The sequence below is a fragment of the Chaetodon auriga genome, chromosome 10, assembly GCF_051107435.1.
Source record: "Chaetodon auriga isolate fChaAug3 chromosome 10, fChaAug3.hap1, whole genome shotgun sequence".
Classification (NCBI taxonomy): Eukaryota; Metazoa; Chordata; class Actinopteri; order Chaetodontiformes; family Chaetodontidae; genus Chaetodon; species Chaetodon auriga.
In genome coordinates this window covers 16,851,927-16,871,234 of record NC_135083.1, presented here as the reverse complement: position 1 = coordinate 16,871,234, position 19,308 = coordinate 16,851,927, and the positions used below count along the sequence as shown (strand labels likewise).

General features: G+C 40.3%; 2 protein-coding genes across 2 annotated transcripts; both read right to left on the bottom strand.

The window, feature by feature from the left end:
• Positions 1-10,575: 10,575 nt before the first annotated feature.
• Positions 10,576-11,752, bottom strand: LOC143327138 (somatostatin-1B-like). Its single transcript, XM_076741338.1, has 2 exons — positions 11,419-11,752; positions 10,576-11,055 (listed from the first exon to the last, which is right to left on the bottom strand). The coding sequence occupies exons 1-2, from the start codon at positions 11,521-11,523 to the stop codon at positions 10,828-10,830; spliced, it is 333 nt and encodes a 110-aa protein (XP_076597453.1). The 5' UTR covers positions 11,524-11,752; the 3' UTR covers positions 10,576-10,827.
• Positions 11,753-14,722: 2,970 nt separating this feature from the next.
• srm (spermidine synthase) lies at positions 14,723-17,980 on the bottom strand. The gene is made up of 8 exons (XM_076739992.1): positions 17,756-17,980; positions 17,242-17,362; positions 17,042-17,134; positions 16,765-16,918; positions 16,581-16,664; positions 16,159-16,304; positions 15,876-15,998; positions 14,723-15,764 (listed from the first exon to the last, which is right to left on the bottom strand). Exons 1-8 carry the CDS (start codon positions 17,884-17,886, stop codon positions 15,747-15,749), a joined length of 870 nt encoding a protein of 289 aa, XP_076596107.1. The 5' UTR covers positions 17,887-17,980; the 3' UTR covers positions 14,723-15,746.
• Between the last annotated feature and the right edge of the window lie 1,328 nt (positions 17,981-19,308).

Genomic DNA, 19,308 nt, shown 5'->3' with positions numbered 1-19,308 from the left:
ATTGATTGAATGCCGTCAATATATATTAACATTTTTCTTTGTGGAGCGGGCAGCAGCAGGTTCAGTTTAATGTTCCCATTAACGTTGCTATTGTTCCTGCTCAATGTGTGTGGGCGCAGAGAATACATTAAATTGCATAAAACAAAAATACACCTGGAAACGTCTCACAGAGATTTCTTGTCTAGCGACTCCAATTTGCTGCATGCTTTTGAGCACCAAGAGCTTTCTTTAGGGGTGGTTTCAGAGAAAATGGCACCAGTGAAAGGGGACTTTAAGAATGTACGAACATAAAAATGGCAGCAAAAAATGCCGTTGGTGCTTTGCTCTGCTCGAGGTGGACATGATCAATGTTCAAAGAGAAGACAGAAGGGAAAAATCAAGCCAGATGATCTGAAAAAATGATAATCAATTTGAAAAACACAAGTTTTATATAACATTTTCAACCCTCATGAATGGGCCAATCATATGACTGATGATTTAAACAAGTTAAATTGTGGCTTTTTTGTAATATAAACTGAAAACTTGAACTGATGAAGTTGTTCATCAGCACTATTGATGAAAATGTTGTTTATAAAATACACTTAGACTTTATTATTATTTGATATATTATTTTCATGGTTCCAAGAAGGATACTTTTAGTAAATGTGCATAATTTTGTTTAAGTTACCGTATTGAATGTAATATCCTTCATCTATGAAAGTAGACCAAGTTCCCTATTTCACAGATACACTGTCCTAATACACCAGCATTAATAAGCAAATATTATATATAAGGTTGAAGGACTACAGCTTTTGAAACATTAACATTAACCCTAACCCTATTGTTTCACTTAGAGAGCTAAACTGCGATCCTCTGCTGCTGGTTTATTGGAGGCTCCCAGCATTCAGGATGCAGCCTTTGTCACTTACGCCCCAAACCTCTGGAACACACGTCGTATATAAATGTATCTCTTCACTCTCTTCACTCTCTTCACAGGACTATAAATGTTGTTTTCGCAATTATGCACTGCTGCACTTCTTTTAAAATGCCGTATTTTACTTGATCTTATGCGTTCTATGTCTATTTTGTCAGTAATATTCAGTGGTTTTATTTTCCATCCTGTTATGCATTCTCTTTATTCTACATTCATCCTCATTCTACCCTATTTGTGCTATTATTATCAAGTGGAGGATTTTATTCTCCATCTTATTTTACATTGATTTTCTATCCCTGTTTTTCTATTCTGTCTTTTTTATGTGAAGCACTTGGTGCATGTGATTTCTTTGTTGGAAAGCACTTTGGGGATTTGCATCTCTCATATGAAAGGTTCAAAACAAGGAAAGTTTCTTCTTCGTCTTTTTCCTGTTATTATTATTATTGTTGTTCTTGTCATTGGTGTTTCACTTTGGAATCATTGCAATGGCTGCATATCATCGTAACAGAGCCTTGGTGCATTTACAACAAAGTGTTCCAAACACTAGACCCACATGTTCAGCGTATAATTTATTGCTCACGCTGGTTCTCAGCATCCCCTGATGCTAATGATCAAGAATGGCTCCTGATGAATTGATGTTGAGCCTTTTTGTGCTGGATTTCATTCCTGACGTCAGGCCCATTACTCTTCCAATTTGGCCTGGCATGGCTCTTTTTCACAGATAACAAATGCAGTCATTTCCTTGCTAATTCAAACAGGCCCCAGCTTTAGCAATTCAGTGGACTGCCATAAGGCAGTAAAGCATTCGGTGACGCTGGTGCACACAGGCAATGATGAGAAATGGCACACAGGTGCTGCTCTCACCTCCAAATCCCTTCCTCCATTACGGTGCCTCAATGCACTTTTTCCTTCATTACATTTCCAAAAGCTCTGTTTTACCAAGCTAAAGGATTACAAAACACATGCTTGCTCACTCAACAAGACTTTGACAAGTCAGAAAATGCATAAAGAGAAAAATTACTCACCTCTATTAAGTTCTTGGTAAACCTGCAAATGATCAGCAGTGAATATTTCTTCTAACAACACAATACATCGACTCACCATGAGCATACCCATATGACTGATATGAAATTATATAATAGTGCTGACAGGCCATGACTCAATAACTCCAGTAGGGATATTAATGGGGGGGTTGTTACTTGTATAATTGATTAAACATTTTCGGGTCTGTTAGGCTTGAGAAAAATGATGGTCAGCCTGAACATTAAACATGGATTTCCAATATGAGTAATGGGGCGACCCTCTCGTCGGCAGCAGCGAGGACTTCACATTACATTAATAAACGAGAACCATCACTGTCAGCCGTAATGCTGTAGTAACATTTAGGATCTCAGCGGCTCACATGACATCTTTTTTTTTTTCTTTTTCTTTTTTGTCTCTGCATCACGGCTGGACTATTGACTTAAGGGGATATCGTGGTGTTAGAGCAACTGCAATCAGGTGTATTGCCATCCCACAAGGGCCCAATTGTCCTGAAAATAGTTATAAGCAGCACTACACACTGGGAGAAAATAACATTACTTGAGATCCTCATCTGCTGCTGTGACAACAAATCTATTCCAGGTGCAAAGACTGAGCCAGACAAGGACAGTTCTGGTAGCTAATCACAGGAGTGTCGCCCTTGTGATTAGAGCCCTGCATTGTACACATCACACAGGACAATGCTGTGCTCAAACAAGACAGTCAATATTATCTTGTGCCACTTTCTCCGATCCCTGCAGTCCTCTTCTTCTAATGACACAATCACCATGAGTTGCTCCTGGTCATGAGTCTGACAGTGTAAAAGCCAAATTAATGAACTGTGACGGTAACTCTCACCACTTTATCATGATGGATCACATTTACGCTGATAGAAGTGACTATAATACAAAAGCACCAAAGCAACATAAAGGCATTCATAGAAGCTATATGACTTGAGTGCTTATTTCTCTCCTTCTTCTACTCAGCTTCCCTCATCATAAGATCAACACTATACAATTGCTGAACATCATTTATACAATTAAGACTATCTGTCTAACTTTGATAGTTTTCTTTTTCAGCCATAGCGACTCCAGTGGAAATTGGAGGGTTTAAAATTTGGTCTTCACAAGCTTGAGGCTCATAGACACCAACTTGTTTGGCCAACACACTGTCACAGAAGAACAGATAAAGTAATGAGATTAGTTGTCAGCGCAGAGAGTCACTCAGTTAGTCACTGAAGCACAAAACAATTAGTCTTTACATATTTTGCATTGTCTCCTAAAGTACAACCACCTCCACACCACAATGCCTCTGCACCACTGCTTACACAATCCTTTTCTGCTTTGATGATTAACTTCACTAAAATTCAGTGGTTTATGGGGAAATGTTTGAAAATATATATGGTGCAAATAGCTGTTTCCATACAACATTTTATGTCTGGCATTATGCAAACTGCAGAGATGTAGTGCTTTAATCCAATCAAGGCAAGGATATGAACCAATCCCATTGTTTTTCTAGGTTTTGCAAATGTTATATCAGCCTTATGTGCAAAATCTGAGCTGAATTTCAGCTTCATTTGCCATTAGTCATAGCCATCTCAGCTAAATCTTAAACTGTAAAGGTTTAAAAGTGAAGGATGCAATAAACTGCAGAGGATATTGCAAATATAAATCAGTTATTCACCTTTTATATTCTTGATTTTCTGCTACTGTTTCAAAATTGATGCACAGCACAGTACACATGCATTTTTTTCAGATGGGAAAATTGATCAGATACACAGTATAGTATGATCTCATAAAAGAGTTAGATTAGCTTCGACCGGGGTGCTATGGTGGCATTTAACACACAGCATGAAACAATAATATCCATGCTTCAAATCCAGCAAAGGGATCTCTGTTGCATATCATCTCCCTCTCTCTCTCCCATATTTCCTGTCTGCCTGATTCTACCTCAACATGTAAAGACAAAAACACCAAAAAAAAAGAGAGAGATTATTTTAGGTAACCCCCCCCCCCCCAAAATAAATACATTAAGTCTTTTCAAACAGTGTTGTCATTTAAATAATGCCGTAACATATACAACTACATTTACCGTTTTGCCATGCTGACAATTATAGGGTGGGTTTTCATTCGTGGGCCTTGGAGATTGAATCTCACTGACACTGGTGATCCCCTGACCTTTTCTCTAGTTCCACTATGAGGCTGACATTTTTGTTTTTGAATGAAATATCTTGACAATGAATGGATGGATTACCATGAACTTTGGTACACACAGCTGTGTTACCTCTTTTTGGCTGTCCTTTACCTTTTTCCAACACTTTGGTTTATCACCACATACCTGCAGAATGACATTCCCATCAGCCTCATCTGTATTCTGGGTTGTATTTGGTAATTGTATTGCTAATTAGCAATTACCTTTTTACTGCTTAACATTGGCATGTTAGTAGACTGTAGACTCTTACTATGGCTTCAACATAGTCTCTGGGGATAATCTGGTTAAACTTTCTTAGCCTGTATTTTTTTTTTTTTTTTTACTGGTTGTTCTAATTACACTGTGAAAGCAAATAAACCCTCAAGAGGTAGTTGTCATCGTCAGAGCACACTAATGAGCCCCAGTTTACGACATCTCATATTAAAATGATAAGATTGCTCCTTTTTGCTGCAGTAAATGTAACCTGCGGTTTGCATTCTGCAGCGCTTAAAGGTCATTGTTAACTAAATCTTTGAAACCCTGTGCTTTGCTTTCACGCCACAGACCTGCCCAGCTTCCCAAAGTAGTGGCATTCAGAATGAACAGGGTCACTATCGTGACCGGCATGCTGCATCCCTTCCTCACGCTGGTGACAGCTCATTTTCGGAGCCACAGCTTTAGCACTGAAAGAGCAGAGGGCCCTGTAATGATCAGCTTTTAGCACTGGCACTGGGCGGCTGAATAAGCCATCAGGCATCATTAGGCCCTGCTGGGGAAAACAATCTCTCCATTCCCATCTGTGCTTCCAAACAGGAGGACTCTTTGAGAGAAATACATCAGAGACACTTAAACCTGTGTGTTGTGTGTGCTACAATGCTTTGCTCAGTTGCAATTGGCATTATTCAGCAGTCAAAGACTCCCTATTCCTGATGATGTAGAGCTTCTTTTTTAGGAGGGTCACTTCTGAAAAGGCACTAATGATCTCTCAACAGAGTGATGCAAGCCTGCTGGATATACAGCGAGACGGGTCCATTATTCCTAATGGGCACATACTTTCCCTGGAACATTTTAAAAAATGGTTATTTTTATATTTATATTACTTCAAAATACCCCAGCAAGTCAACCATGCTGCATTTGTTCAGTGCTCTGGATACAACCTATCTAAAATGTCACCACTAAACAAACTGAGCCCAGCTGGCAGAGATGAATAAGGCTGCTGCAGGCGCCGTGTCCAGAGTCGCAGGGTTAATAATGTACAAGTATGTCTACGGACTGCACAAAACTTCCACGTCTGCTTTTCAAATAAAACATATACACCCACTATATAATGGATCAAATAAACATTCAGGACGGCTATGAGGAGTATTTTTCCTTTCTTTTTCTTGGCTGACCTGTTAAATTAATATGGTTATGTTGTTTAAATTTCTAATTTACTCTGGTACACACTGAATCGGTGCATGCTTTGAGTACACAGCGTATTCCATTAACAATATGTCAGCTGCACTAACCTGAATCTATAAAACATTTCATTTCAAAAGATCATTCCAATCCCTTTTATGTAAATCAATTTTGTTCAGCATAATATGACTCTGTGTTGACAGTGTTTGTTGTACACAGAAGAGGATGCAGCCTTTTCTGTCAGCGGGGAATCGCCACCCAATCTTCCTGTTCACACCTTTGCTCAGAAGCATTATCTGAGCGCTGGGTGTTAATTTGCCCTGTCTTGACCGAGGCCGTTTTAGGAAACCGTTTGATGTTAACCTCCTCTAAATCTTCACTAGCGTGGGATGCAAATTATTTCTGACGCTTCTGTGAAACGCAGAGACAAACACAGTGATCATGTTGTGTTCAGTGAGGCTGACACAGCGCACCATCAAGGTAATATGATACAGAATAATGTGTATTGGATAGTGTCAGTGTCACTGAGTGTGGCCGCCTAGATTACTGGACTTACTATTTCACTTCTTGTACAATAACTCAGTGTATACGTAATGTATAGTATTTATCCTCCATATTTTTATACTGCATTGTTTTGTCATTATTATCATTAGTAGTAGTATTACTGTACATCACGATATATCACTATATACTATTATTACTATATATACCACCATATATAATTTTCTATATTATTATTGTTTGTATTGTTTTTATGCGTATTACTGTAGTATTAGTATTAGCAGTAATAGTATACTAGTATTCTGTTCTTCTTCTTCTTATTATTCTTATTACATGATACAGAATATTATTATATAATGCTATATTTCTACAAAGACGGCTATTTATTGTTGTATATTGCACAGTTTGCATATTCACATGTACATATTTGACATTAGTTTACTATTCATGGTTGATTTATACTTTTGTATAGAGTACATATTTTTACATATTTCTTACATTTCTGATGTCATTTTTATTTCCTTTCTATTCTATTATTATTGGAGCAACTAAAGCATTCTAATTGTGATTCTGATAAATACCTGTGAGATACATTCTGCGTCGTGTCAATCACGGTTCATTATTGCTTTCAAAAATAATTGACTTGGTGTTGGACATAGCAGTGAAAACATCACGATCAGATGAAATCTCTTCAGTCCTTTCTAGTCTGGCCAATGACAGGAACTCTGACCAAGCACATCTTTGACACTTAAAGCTGCGTTATCTGATTGACGCATCTTCCAGGTACACTATCATCTCATAAACATTGTTATGACGAACATGTTAACAAACAGTGGCCTATTAAAACATCCAATAGAAACAAAACAACATAAGTATTCATTTGGAGTTTTTGCCCACCTGACAAATGTTCCCCCGTTTTAACTCCTGAGGAAAATATCTGGCTGTTCAGTTTCCTAGATATTCCAGTTCCTTCACTAGTTACTAAATTTGTCTGCTGCTTCGTGCTGACCAGTCAGGTCGATGAAACCACACAAAATTTGAGGGCTATGAAGTCAAAACAATTATCTAAAATAGTCTAAAACAGTCCATATGACAGCAGAACTGGATGATAATTCTTTGTGGGTTTGCCTCTACAGCTGACCTCTTTCATATTCCACTTAGTATTTGACAAAATCTTAATGCAAATGTATTTACTAAATGTCCATCAGCTGTTCTCATGCAGTGTGTTATATATATGTGTGCTTGTGTATATTTACAGTCATTCCCCAGATGACTCACTATTCTTGCACTGAGAGATAAAATTAGTTGTCATGAAATGGCTATAAATTGAGAACAATGTACTAGATCATGATCCACCACCAGCCAAGATCATGTACAGTCACATCCCATAAAGTTTTCCCATAAACTATTCTGTGTATTTATGTAACCATGATGGGTTCACTTTGAAGTAGTTATTTTACTCCTATGAGGAGCACCAACAAATCCGAAGTCTTTGTTATTTTTAAACACCGGCACATATGAAGTCACATTTAAATTTGAATTACACAGTTAGGCCTGAGCACTCCTTTCCTTCCTCCTTCAGATCAAAAGGAAAGCCAATAAAATGCTTTGCTTGCAGGCATCGGCTTTGATGTTGCTCCTCTGCATGCTCATTTGAGCTCAGGGGCATAAAGTCCGGAGTGGACAGCACATAGACTGACATCAAATTGTTTTGTGTTCATAATCTCGGCCCCAGAGTTAGCGATTGGCATTGAACACAGCTGTTTTAGGACAAGAAATCTTGTTGTTTTGGACATATTACTTTCTTCTTCAAAATCATTGTTCCTTTTGTTCTGGCATAGCACAGTCTCGTTATTGTCCCACAGGTTATAAAGCTGGAAATGTGTCATTTTGATATGGTGTTTTTACCGCACAGCTGAATGAAAGATGCTGCATGATGAACTGTAATCAAATAAGCCCACAGACGCCTTTGTCTGTTGAGCATTGTTAAAAGGAGCGACAGTGCAGAGTTCCCTGTGGTTACCAGAACCGTGTAATTACATTGCTTTTAAATTTGTGGAACTGTATCTCACCATCAAGCGGTATTTTCAGGGGATTTTGCAGTCAGGATGGTTCATTGAAAAGCTTTTCTCTCCAAGTGTCTTGAACGCGTACACAGCGACGATTAAAGGAAAAAATGACATCACTGTGGCCTTTAATGTTCCACCTGAAATTGAAACGGTGCCATGACCTCGTGCTAACCCATGTCTTTGCACCTGTGAAACAAACACATTTCTCAGCCATTATCTCCTATTCATCTTGTTCGGGATGATAATGAGACGGTAACCCAGTTGAATAGAGCGTATGGGAAACCACTGAGTTTTGCCTTTCCTCTGGCTGCGAAGAATTTCTGTGTGCTCTGGCGGTACTTCATTATCACCGTGCGTCTGATCGTGTGTGTGTGTGTGTGTATCCGTCTGCAGCTAATCTCACATACTACTGGACCCATCGGCTCAATTTTTTTCTGCACATTAATGACTGTCTGCTCGATGGCCTCCGGTGATTGCGGTGAATCACAGTTTTTGAGAAACCTATTTTATTGACTGCTCTGTTTTATACCTGCTGACCTCTCATTCCTCTTAACCGGCTGGTCGGGGTTGCAGGTGATCAACAGCCGCTTCAGTCTGGAGTCTTGTTTCTGTCAGGACAGTGTGTGTGGCGGTCACGTTCGTGTCGGAGGTTTCTTTTGTTGGCATTTTCCATTAGAAACTGACATTCTCCATCGTTACTCCCTTTCATTCCACTACTCTCATGCACACATGCTGGACACACAGGCTGCACTGCACTCCCGGCTCCCCACCCACATGCCCCAGACACGCCTGGTGGAGATCAGCACTCTACTGAGAACTCTCTTCTGGTTGTAGGTTTTTTAAGAATTCACGCATTTGGTGCAGGTCTTTCATTGGATTATTGCCCAGTGCCTGAACTCTGCTAAGTCAAGGGCATTAATTACTGCTGGCAGGAAACCTAAAACAGAACATTTACCATGGCAGAAATTTGTCTTTTACAGATCTACTGTGAACTATTTTCTATCTCTCTCTCTCTCTAGTTATATATGTCTACACACACACACACACACACACACACACACACACACACACGTATATATATAAAAGAGGGAGGCAAAATCAAAGACATTTCACCTTAGCTAGTGTAGAACAAAGAATATGATTGTCAGCCATTTGCTTCCATTTACTGCAGTCCTCTATTTAATGCAAAGTGTTGTTTGCTGTTTTGTTAGTTTTTGCTCAGTGGTTTGATTGGTCATTTATTCACAACTATAAAAAACACTGTTTATTTGAACTGGCTCAAACAGCAGGATATTTCACCTGCATATAATTTCACACATGAAATCCATCAGTTCACAAGCAGGGAATGTGGCCCCCGACTTGAAAGTCGATATCTGATTGTGGCCAGCACCCACTCCACGCTCTACCTCAGGAAGTGGTTAAAAAACACACATATCACACCGGTCATACATGTCAGAGGGGCTACGAGCGTGTGCAGTAATTGTAGTGTGGCTGATCGAGGAGCGGGTAGCCGATGCAGGCTCTCGTTTGCTGCGAGAATCGAAGACCGGGTCAGACTTGGAGCACTTCATTATCTCCACATGCATCAGCAGCAGCTTCGTCTGTGCTTTCACTCTCAAACACTGAGGTCACGTTCACATCAATACTACACGTCGTTTTTTGACCAGCACTGATCTTTCGACCCGTCACTGTTTTCAGTCTTTAATCATACAACAGGGTCCCACCTTTCAGGCTACATTTACAGTAACTGCTGCTGAGGTCCACTGACAGCACTGAGTGAATACGGGGGAGGCTCGATTTATTTACTTTCCTATCTTACTGACATATTTAACAACCTGTGATTCACTGAGGTGTCTCCCTCAACTTGTGACTAGGAATTAATAAGGACCACAAATAAAACATGTACCAAGACTGCGACATCTTTGACACTGCAGACTCTCACCATCAAGTTGGGTTAAACAAATATTTTTATAGACATTTATATTAGTAAAGCACTGAGGCACAACAGCATGATTTTGATTTAGTTTCATAATTCAGTGTTTTTCATTAATAAATTAGTAGTAGACTATTAATTTAAGGACCTAATTTCAGCACTTCTAATGTAATTGTTTCTTCATTGGAATATTAGATGTGTTTTTATGCGATATTTCTTTCCCCTTGAGCACTTTCTTTGCCTATAAACTAGAAATTTATACAGCAACAAGTACAAAGCAGAATAAGTAAGATTATACATTATGAACGGAGAAACTGACTGATTGGCTTTTGATAAATTAGTAGATCTAGAAATATATTAGTGCAGGAACGGCAAACCATAATATATTTCCAGAATTTTAGAGTAGTAAATGTTTCAATCAACAACAAATATGCAGCCATCTTTTTTTCATAAAATTTGACTTTGCATTTATACTTTAGAAGCAGGTGGCAAATATGTCCTTTTCTTTTTCTTTTTTTTGTTGAACAAAAGCAATTAACTGTGGTACCATCTCAAATATTATATCCATGCTTTATTGTTGACCCTGAAAGAAAGTGTTACATACATAAATACGTACAGTGTATACATAAAAAGATACATAAATAATTAATATTCAAACAGACACACTGTCTCAGTGAAGTCCATCGATGCTGCATGTCTGACAGGTGTAGATGATATGTACAGCTGAGGTCTACTGCAGTTCATGTGGAGCTGGGAGGGAAGGAGTACAGTAGGCAGGCAGAGTCGGGCGGTTTTGGGCACTGTTAGCAGGAGGTGAAAGTTTTCCAGAAGAAGTTTTTACAGGGGGCTTTGCGGTCTCGCTGGGGCAGTGATAGCCTGTTGTAGACAGCCCTCTCTTCCAGACGAGACTCCAGCGGCTCCTCGAGATCCACAGGTGCCGCTTCCCTCGGCAGCATGTTGCTGTCCAGAGCTCCATCCAACAAGCCGGACACCAGCTTCAGGATCAGCTCCTTGCGCTCTTTGCTCAGTTCCTGAACAAAAATCAGAAAAGAAGAGAACATATTACTGAAAAGACTAGAACATAGAAAATGTTAAAATCTCACAGGGAAGCTCAAGTCTCAAGAATTATTATTTTTTACTTTACCATTTAAGACTGTATGCATTGACAAGATGAATTAAAAGATGGATTAACTTTCTCCTGAAAATTATTCAAAATACAGATGAGAAATATCACTGTTTACTTTTGTTGATTTCACAAGCAATCTTTTTAAACTTCTTATAATTAATAATTCAAACAATTTTCCCCCCCACACAAAAATGGTCTGTCAATCTTAGCAGTTGAAATGAAGTGCAATGAACTCTATATGAACAATCAAAAAAATCACCCGTCTCACCCTGTTCATATGGATGGGGCTCCTATCCTCCACAGGAGGCACGGCGGCTGCTCTAACGCTGAACAGAACCCCCATGAGAGCTGCTAACACCACCAGGAGCTGCATACTGTGACAGGAGTGCAGGTGACGGACCAGAGCTACAGTCACAGGAGCAGGAGGCTCACGGAGATAAGAGTGTGTGTGTGTGTGTGTGGGAGAGAGAGAGAGAGAGAGAGAGAGAGAGTCTGAGCAGCTCAGTCTAGCCAGAGATCCAGAGGAGAGTGGTGGAGAAAGTGCACTGCAGTTGGTGGCAGCTGGTCACAAGATATGGAAACCACTGATGTTTCTTCTGCTCTACCTCCAAAGTCCCTCACTCTTTTATACGCCTCTCCCCCTGTCTGCCACTGACGTGGAGGGTGGTGGGTGTATGACGGAGGGTGGAGGGTGTATGTGTATGCGTGCGTGTGTTGGGGCTGGGGGGGGGGGGCAGGGGGGCGTTGTATATGTGAGCATGGGAAGGAGGGGAGATGAAGGGTTCAGGACAGAACAAATGGAACAATTCAACAGTTAACCTTTTTGACAAATTGTGAGGTGGCTGCGTCCATGCGATTCACCAGAGGGAACATCTGCAGCAGACGTCGACGTCACTGGGCTAAAACCAGGCTCTGACATCAACAAGTAACTAATGTATCGACAGTTATGATAGACTATCTCAAACAAGACCTCTTCAGGCAGGTGGACAGACAATTCCACAACTCATCAACGGTGTGCAGGATCACCGGATGTAGCCTGACCGTCCTCATACTCAAGATCCTGAAGCTGCAAACAAAACAATCTAAAAGAAATACAAACAGACAACAAGCTGTTGATTAGTGTTTCACACCGTGCTCCTGTCAACATCTGATTCCTGTCACTGGGCTTCTATGTGCCTTTTTCACACCTGCAGATTACAATTGAGCTGTCTGACACTCGCCGCGACTTGAGGAAGTGTCTTCAGGAAACTCACACCACCAATCTACTGGAGTAAACGCCGCTCTTAAAAAAAGAAGAAGCAGTAATTCTTCTTCAGCAATTTAGAGCGAGATGTTTGTTGGCACTAATGGCTGGTCCACTTGAACATAGATTAAATAGAGTTGATTTTTATTTACTTGTTTGAATTAAAAGTAAAACAATGGCCTTTGGTTCAGGATAGACATTCAGTGGCAGGTCTGAGGAATAGACTGTAAACCAGTCCAAGAACCAGAATAATGAAAATATGTTTGTCGAAGCTGTTTAAACTATATCGCACCTGAATTTAGAGAAGAAGTCATATTCAACTGTGGGAGTACAACATATTCCAGTTAGAGACAGTTTAGAGGCTGGAGCTGCAGTTCAATTGAATTCACACCATATGTAAGCTGCTGAGATTTTCTTTCACACTCCCAGTGCACATTTAATACGACTAAATGACCTTTTTTTTTCTTCGCCAAGTCTTTCCTACACAATTTTCTTTGGAGCTTTGCCCTGGAAAGTGTTTATAAGATTCATATAAGATTAACTGAAAATATTAATGAAGCAGAATGCATTACAGTTTCTACTCCTTATGCCAGCAGCATGATGACATTTAAGGATTCATTGTCTGACATAAAACAGGGAATATACAAAAACATATGCTGCAGCTTGAGGACTTATTTGTGTGTCGTATTTCTGAGTATAATGGGCTGCGTATGTAGCCAAATAACATCACTAAATGTAACCACAGCTTAAAAAAAGAAAAGAAGTGAGTGAGTGACGTCTTAACTCCTGCAAAACCCAACTGTACCGGTCTGCAGCCAATGAAGTAAACTCCTCACCAAAACTGATTATGGAGAGCTGATTACAGAGGAAATTGTTTCAAGTGTTTGAGAGGCGGCCCCCAAATGTCCATGTTGCTGAAATAGCTCAATTAACAGAGTTTTCTGTTGTGACGTCTTTAGATGTTGCTACCGGCAGGGAACATACAGTACTTAAACTCCGTTAGGTCTTGGTAGATATGTTCAAATGGATTTGTGATGCTTTCAAAACAGTGTTTGAGCTATTTTCTTCATACACTGCTGATCTGAAGAAGGCCCGGAGCCAGTCCAAAGATTAGCTGACTGTTGAAACGGCTGTATATTGGCAATTCTGTGAGTTTCACGAATCTACAACAGCTCACCTCCTTAAAAGTATCTGCGGTCCAGCCCACAAGAGACTTCAAACAGTGGAAAACGTCAGCGTGACGACTGGTATAGGTGTCCCCAGATCTGTGTCAGATGTGCGTGCAAGTCTTCATTTTCACTACATCTGCTTCATGTATGGCCTCCAGCACTGCAACAACGTTCTACGTTCTAGAGGTCACAAAGGATCACATACTCACAGATCATCTTAGGATTTTGTGTTGAGTGTTTTATATATTGAAGAGGAAAATCTGTTTGACATACATAATAATTTTAAAGTGATTCATCGTCTTAATGAATGTTATAGATATATAAACATGAGATTTAACATTTCTTATTTCTCCTTCCGTGGACATAAGTTTCATTTCCTATATTACAGCATGTGAGCACATGAACAACCCTGTAGTGCAGCTAACAGTGCAGCCACCATAACACACTATAAAGCCAGTATGACAATAATGTACTGCATTGTTGCAGGTTGGTCACATTTTAATATAAAACCAGTAAGGACTCTGGTCTTACTCAACAAGAACTAGAGTTGATGCAACTGAGGGCAACAGTGACACTTCACATCACCAAACACTGACTGATCCAGACAGCTGAATGGAGCCGAGGGGCTTCAAGGGGCTTTTCATTAAAATTCAAAGAAAACCTCAAATGCTGTACAAAGATATATCCTCTGAATATGCATTTGGTGAATGTGAAGAGCGCAATTTAAATGCATTCCTCTAACCTCGACAATGTGTGAAACTGGTTTATACATTACAAATTAAAGGACGCCATCTTGTGCCTGAATACTGAAACTGCACTCGAACCTTACTTGCGTTACAGTGCCGCTCACACCAGCTACAAGACTATGTTCAGGCTTAAATGTTTGCAGTGAACAGCAGCTGAAACATGTCACATATTAACCTGCATTTGGTTGAAAAGTCATGCTGCAGCAGATAAAGATTAGCTCAAAATTGTAAGACGATGGACCTTGAACAGATGATCACTTCCTAACTTTAAGTGAAAAAAGCAGAATCCGTTTTTTAATTTTTTGTCACAAAAAGACATAAAACGTACTGCTGCACCTACATGTCATTTTGTGGAAATAAGGAAGCGTCTGCCTGAGCGAACCCGTCGGTGGCTGAATGCACATAGACCTCAAATAACCGTTTGATGTTACCAATTTATTACAGTTCTTATAAAAACACAAATTCATTGCACAGGTTTGACACTATTTCTCAACAAAGACTGAATGTGGATTTCCAACTAATAGGCAGTAGCTAAGATGTTTGATGATATAATGACTCAGCATACAGGCTCACTACAGTACAAGTTCGCACCGCTCGTCAGTTCCCAACACCGCAAGTTAGAATTGCATAATGAATTCACATTTTAAAGACATCTTTCGCATTGCAAATCTCCAATGCCATACATCATTTTATTTCTTAAACACCATAACATTAAAGTCGTTCATAACATATTGATGGTCGAAGCTGAGCATCAATTAAATTCAGCTGGTGAAATGGGACAATTTTCTCAACTGTTGAGCTTTCATCAAGGACACAATCTGCCTGGTTCACTATGAGAGATACATAACAGGTTTTCTTTTTCAACGATAAACAACCAATTTCAGGCACTACAGGGTTCATGTGTAGAGGACACATCAGTATTGTGGATATACAGTCATGACAGATGGCAACAGTGTTTCCCTATGAGCACAAACATTACAAATAAAAGTACAGCAATACATTACATAAACATACTCTATATGGTAGTAATATATTGCATAATGTGTAGATGCAGTGAATCCAATAAACAGTACAGTTTCAGAGTGAGGTCAGGTTTGATGGCAATGCTCTTCCCACAGCAAAAATGAAATCGTTCTTCACGAGATGCTGATAAGACAATTACAGAACAAGAATTAAAAACCAAAATATATCAGAAAAATAAACACCGAGAGCATGTAAGACTGGAAGGAAGGAAACAGTGGAAGGAACATGAACACTTTGTCTGTAGAACTCAGCAAGTTCCCACCCGCTGATTATTAGTCGCCCCCACCCATAAACTCCTTAGGCGGTTCAGTGGTGCTGAGCTGTGAGGAGAAGATGAAGAAGCCATAGAGCAAGGTTGTTTATTTGTGGTCAGAGGGCCAGGTAGAGGATGAACATGGTGGCCTGTTGGTGCTGGTCATGCTTCACTGAGCACCTGTCAATGGTCAGGAAGACACGAGTGAAAGAGTGAAAAGCAGCAAATATTTAACAGCTTTGAACTGCACTCCAGCATGCAAATCACAAACGAATCTAGTTTAACACCTACCTTTCTTGCGAACTCGGGGAGGACGAATGATGCTTTGTGAATTTCAGGGTTGTAATATTTAAGGTTCATATTTTCCATTTCTTCTTCTGACAGTGCTTTCACTGGTTCCTTGAAATGCGTTTCCTAATTTAAAAAAAAAGAAGAAGTAGAAGCGAAACGTCTGTCAAGCGGACAAGCTTCTGTGCTGGAAGGGTTTTTACAACAAGCCAGTCCCATTCACGGGCAATCTGACAACAATCAGATGTGTGTGGGATGGCAAATGGAGAACGACTCGCACACTTACGGGATTTTTACTGCAGAGCATGAATCCAATTTGGCCACTGGGATAAGTTGGGATGGTGCTGTAGGCATATTCCACCACAGGGAATAGAGTCTTGCAGAAGGTTCGCATCTCCTTTATCAGCTCCAAATGGAGCCATTGACACTCTCCTGTGAAATTGACATAAGCAGAGGAAAGGCCATGTTCATTTCCCATCTGCCTTTTTGTTGCCATTGTTGAGGTAGTTGGAAAAGACTGTATAAGTGGGACATAACAGCTCCACAGGAGTTAATAAAAGCCCTAAGTAATAAACAGACTGGAAAAGGGGCTGTAAATGGTTATTTAGAAGCACAGTTATGGCTTCTACTTCAGTCAGCACTTGACTAAAATTACTCATCAGCCTTTCTCAACTTTTAACACAAAACTGTTGTGAAAGATTAAGTTACCCTGGGAACAAAGAATTCCACCATTTCTCAATGCTGCCTTCATCAGCTGATAGTAAGACTCCTTGAACAAACTCTCAGCAGGTCCTGTAACAACAACAACAAAAAAAAAAACAGATGTCAGAGCAGGACTGCTTCCTCTGACAGATGGTAAAGAAGGATGCTACAATAGAAACGTGGCACTTACCGACAGGGTCTGAGGAATCGGTTATAATGACATCGAAGGCATCCTGGTTCTGCTTCATGAATTCAAAGCCATCTCCAACATGGAGGGTGAGCTTGGGACTGAAAAACCCTTTGGCCATCCCTGGGAGGAACTTCTTTGATACGTTAATGACATCCTACACAGCAGACAACATCGACACTGAGACGAGCAGGCATCACTCTGGCGCAGCATTAGGAACAGTAATCAGTATAGCTCTCTAGAGAGACGCTAGAATCCTTGACAGTGTTGTTGCTCCCACCTCATCTATCTCACACAGAACCACCGACTCCACCAGCGGATTCTTCACCACTTCCCTCAGCACACCGCCATCTCCGCCGCCAATAATCAGCACCTGTGAAAAGAGATAAGTGCTGACTGTCAAGACAGGAAACATGTCTCATACTGAGTGTGGCCATACTGCAGATGCATGAGTTTCCCAACAACATATCTGAGTGATACCTTCTTGGGAGAAGGGTGGCTGCACAGTGGAAGGTTGGCAATCATCTCCTGATAAGCAAACTCATCCCTCTCTGTGCACTGGATCACTCCATCCAGCACCAAGACATTTCCATAGGTTTTACTGGAAAGTGACGTTACAGCAAAGTATGAGTCACATTTGAAGGCTTGAAATCTCTGATGTTAAACTGACTCAGAATATCTTGACAGCATTCATTCATAGAAGTTGAACAGGATGTGGCAGCAGAAAAAAAAATGCTACCGTGATTTTCGTTAACCTGTCAGTGAGTTACAGTTAGGACTTATCTTTACTAACGTTACCACCTTGGCTAGCAGTACTTTATTCGTTACCTTGCTCGGTTGTCTGTGAGCTGAAACTTGACGCAAACGAAACAACTCACAAGCAGATACCCGCTGAAGAAACTTGTGAAGAGCCCAGGAGCCTCAGTTTGCTCATTCATTTCTAGACGCTAACAGCTAGCAACGTTAGCCAAGTTATGTAGCTAAAAGTACTCACCTCTTGAAAACCATAACATCTTGAAATTTGGATTTCTTGTTGTAGAGGACCTCTTCCACTTGGAGGCTCATCGCTTGCCCGGGCCATAACGTGCATTTCTCCGTAAACCATCCATCTTTAATGTGGTCCATGTCGGCTACCGACGGCCACAAGTAATACTAACGTGTTTGTAAGTGTGGCAATGTGAGTAAGTTACGACATAGATCTGACACTTTACCGTTGTTTGACAGCTAAGCTTGATGCCTCGCATTACAACGAATGGGAGGCTGCTGACGTCAGCCACTTGCCGTTATGTGAGCCAATTGGGTGGCAGAATGTACCGGTTCGTGTATAGTTTGTGTGACTTTGCACGGCGAGCGCCGTCCATGGCGCCGCCCTGTAGCGAGAACCAAGCATGAAGAGCTCGAAGCCGAGCGGCTGCCTGTGTGCTGAAGCCCACGTGAAGCTAAAGTACGGTGGCGTATCATTTTCACTGCGCATGCGCAGACCAAGAGCCCAGGCCGCCATATATTTATTTATTTTTAGGTAAGGTTTCATTGGTCCCTCTGCTTAATTAGAGAAAAAAAAATCTCATATCCTCCTAAACCTTTTTTAAACTGGCCTTTTAAGTACTTTTAAATCATCATTATCCATTTTTTTTAGCTCAAGTGCAGCTATTAATTAATTAGATTCTGAACTCCACTGTACATTATAGTTGACGAAATAAAAATTCATAACAATTTTACTCGACAATTTGAAATGACACATATAAAAAACATCACAGAAATATGGACAATTAAACAAAGTTTGTTAAGAAATTTCTCATGTGATCATTTTGATTAAGCCTGGTCTGTTAAATTTCTGAACACACTGCCTGTGATGAAAACATTTCTAGGTAACACTTTATTGGAAGGGGTGTGCATAATAAGGCTGGCATGGCATCGTGACTGAATGTTCACGTATGTTGCCTTTAAGTGACATTTGGTCTGTTAACCCTCATCCCCATTAAAATGACATAATTGACCAATGACATTTAATGACAAGTCATTAACATGCAAAAAGGCTCCTTAATGTTTATGACAGGTGTAATGTCTGTCTTGTGCACACGCCCTCAAATAAGCTGGTACCAAATTTTGACATGGCATGACTGGACTTTTGAAATCTCTACAAATGTAAATTTGACTTTGAAACAATCCGGATTTGACCTCTAATTTATGGCGCGTCATCCTCATGGTGAGTCATTTAGGTTGCTGTGACTGCCACAGCTGATTAAAAGATATGACGCACGCAACTAATGTGATGAGCTGGAAGGATGATTAATCACTACACCCTCCACTTTATATTTAGTTTGATCCAAGCAGTTTGCACACACACCAGTGCGTAAAGACCTGGTGCTGTTAAAATAAAGTCTCCAGAATGACCAGAGCCAGCTGACAATCACAAAGTCAAACTGAAACAGGTTACTGTGTTGAAAAAGCTGAGCTGAAAATCACAAGCAGCTGTTAAGTCATATGTTCTGTACAAATTTATAGCTGTGGTCCTAACCTGACTCAGCAATTCTGAATGGTGTTACA

Bases quoted from the DNA above. Each gene is read 5' to 3' on its own strand.
- LOC143327138 (XM_076741338.1), bottom strand. From the start codon at position 11,523: ATGCAGCTCCTGGTGGTGTTAGCAGCTCTCATGGGGGTTCTGTTCAGC. The intron at 11,056-11,418 runs GTGAGACGGGTG...ATTTTTGTTCAG, and splicing joins GCCCCATCCATATGAACAGG to GAACTGAGCAAAGAGCGCAA.
- srm (XM_076739992.1), bottom strand. From the start codon at position 17,886: ATGGACCACATTAAAGATGGATGGTTTACGGAGAAATGCACGTTATGG. The intron at 16,305-16,580 runs GTAACTTAATCT...TCAATTTCACAG, and splicing joins TGGAATTCTTTGTTCCCAGG to GAGAGTGTCAATGGCTCCAT. The intron at 15,999-16,158 runs GTAAGTGTGCGA...TTTTTAAATTAG, and splicing joins TGCTCTGCAGTAAAAATCCC to GAAACGCATTTCAAGGAACC.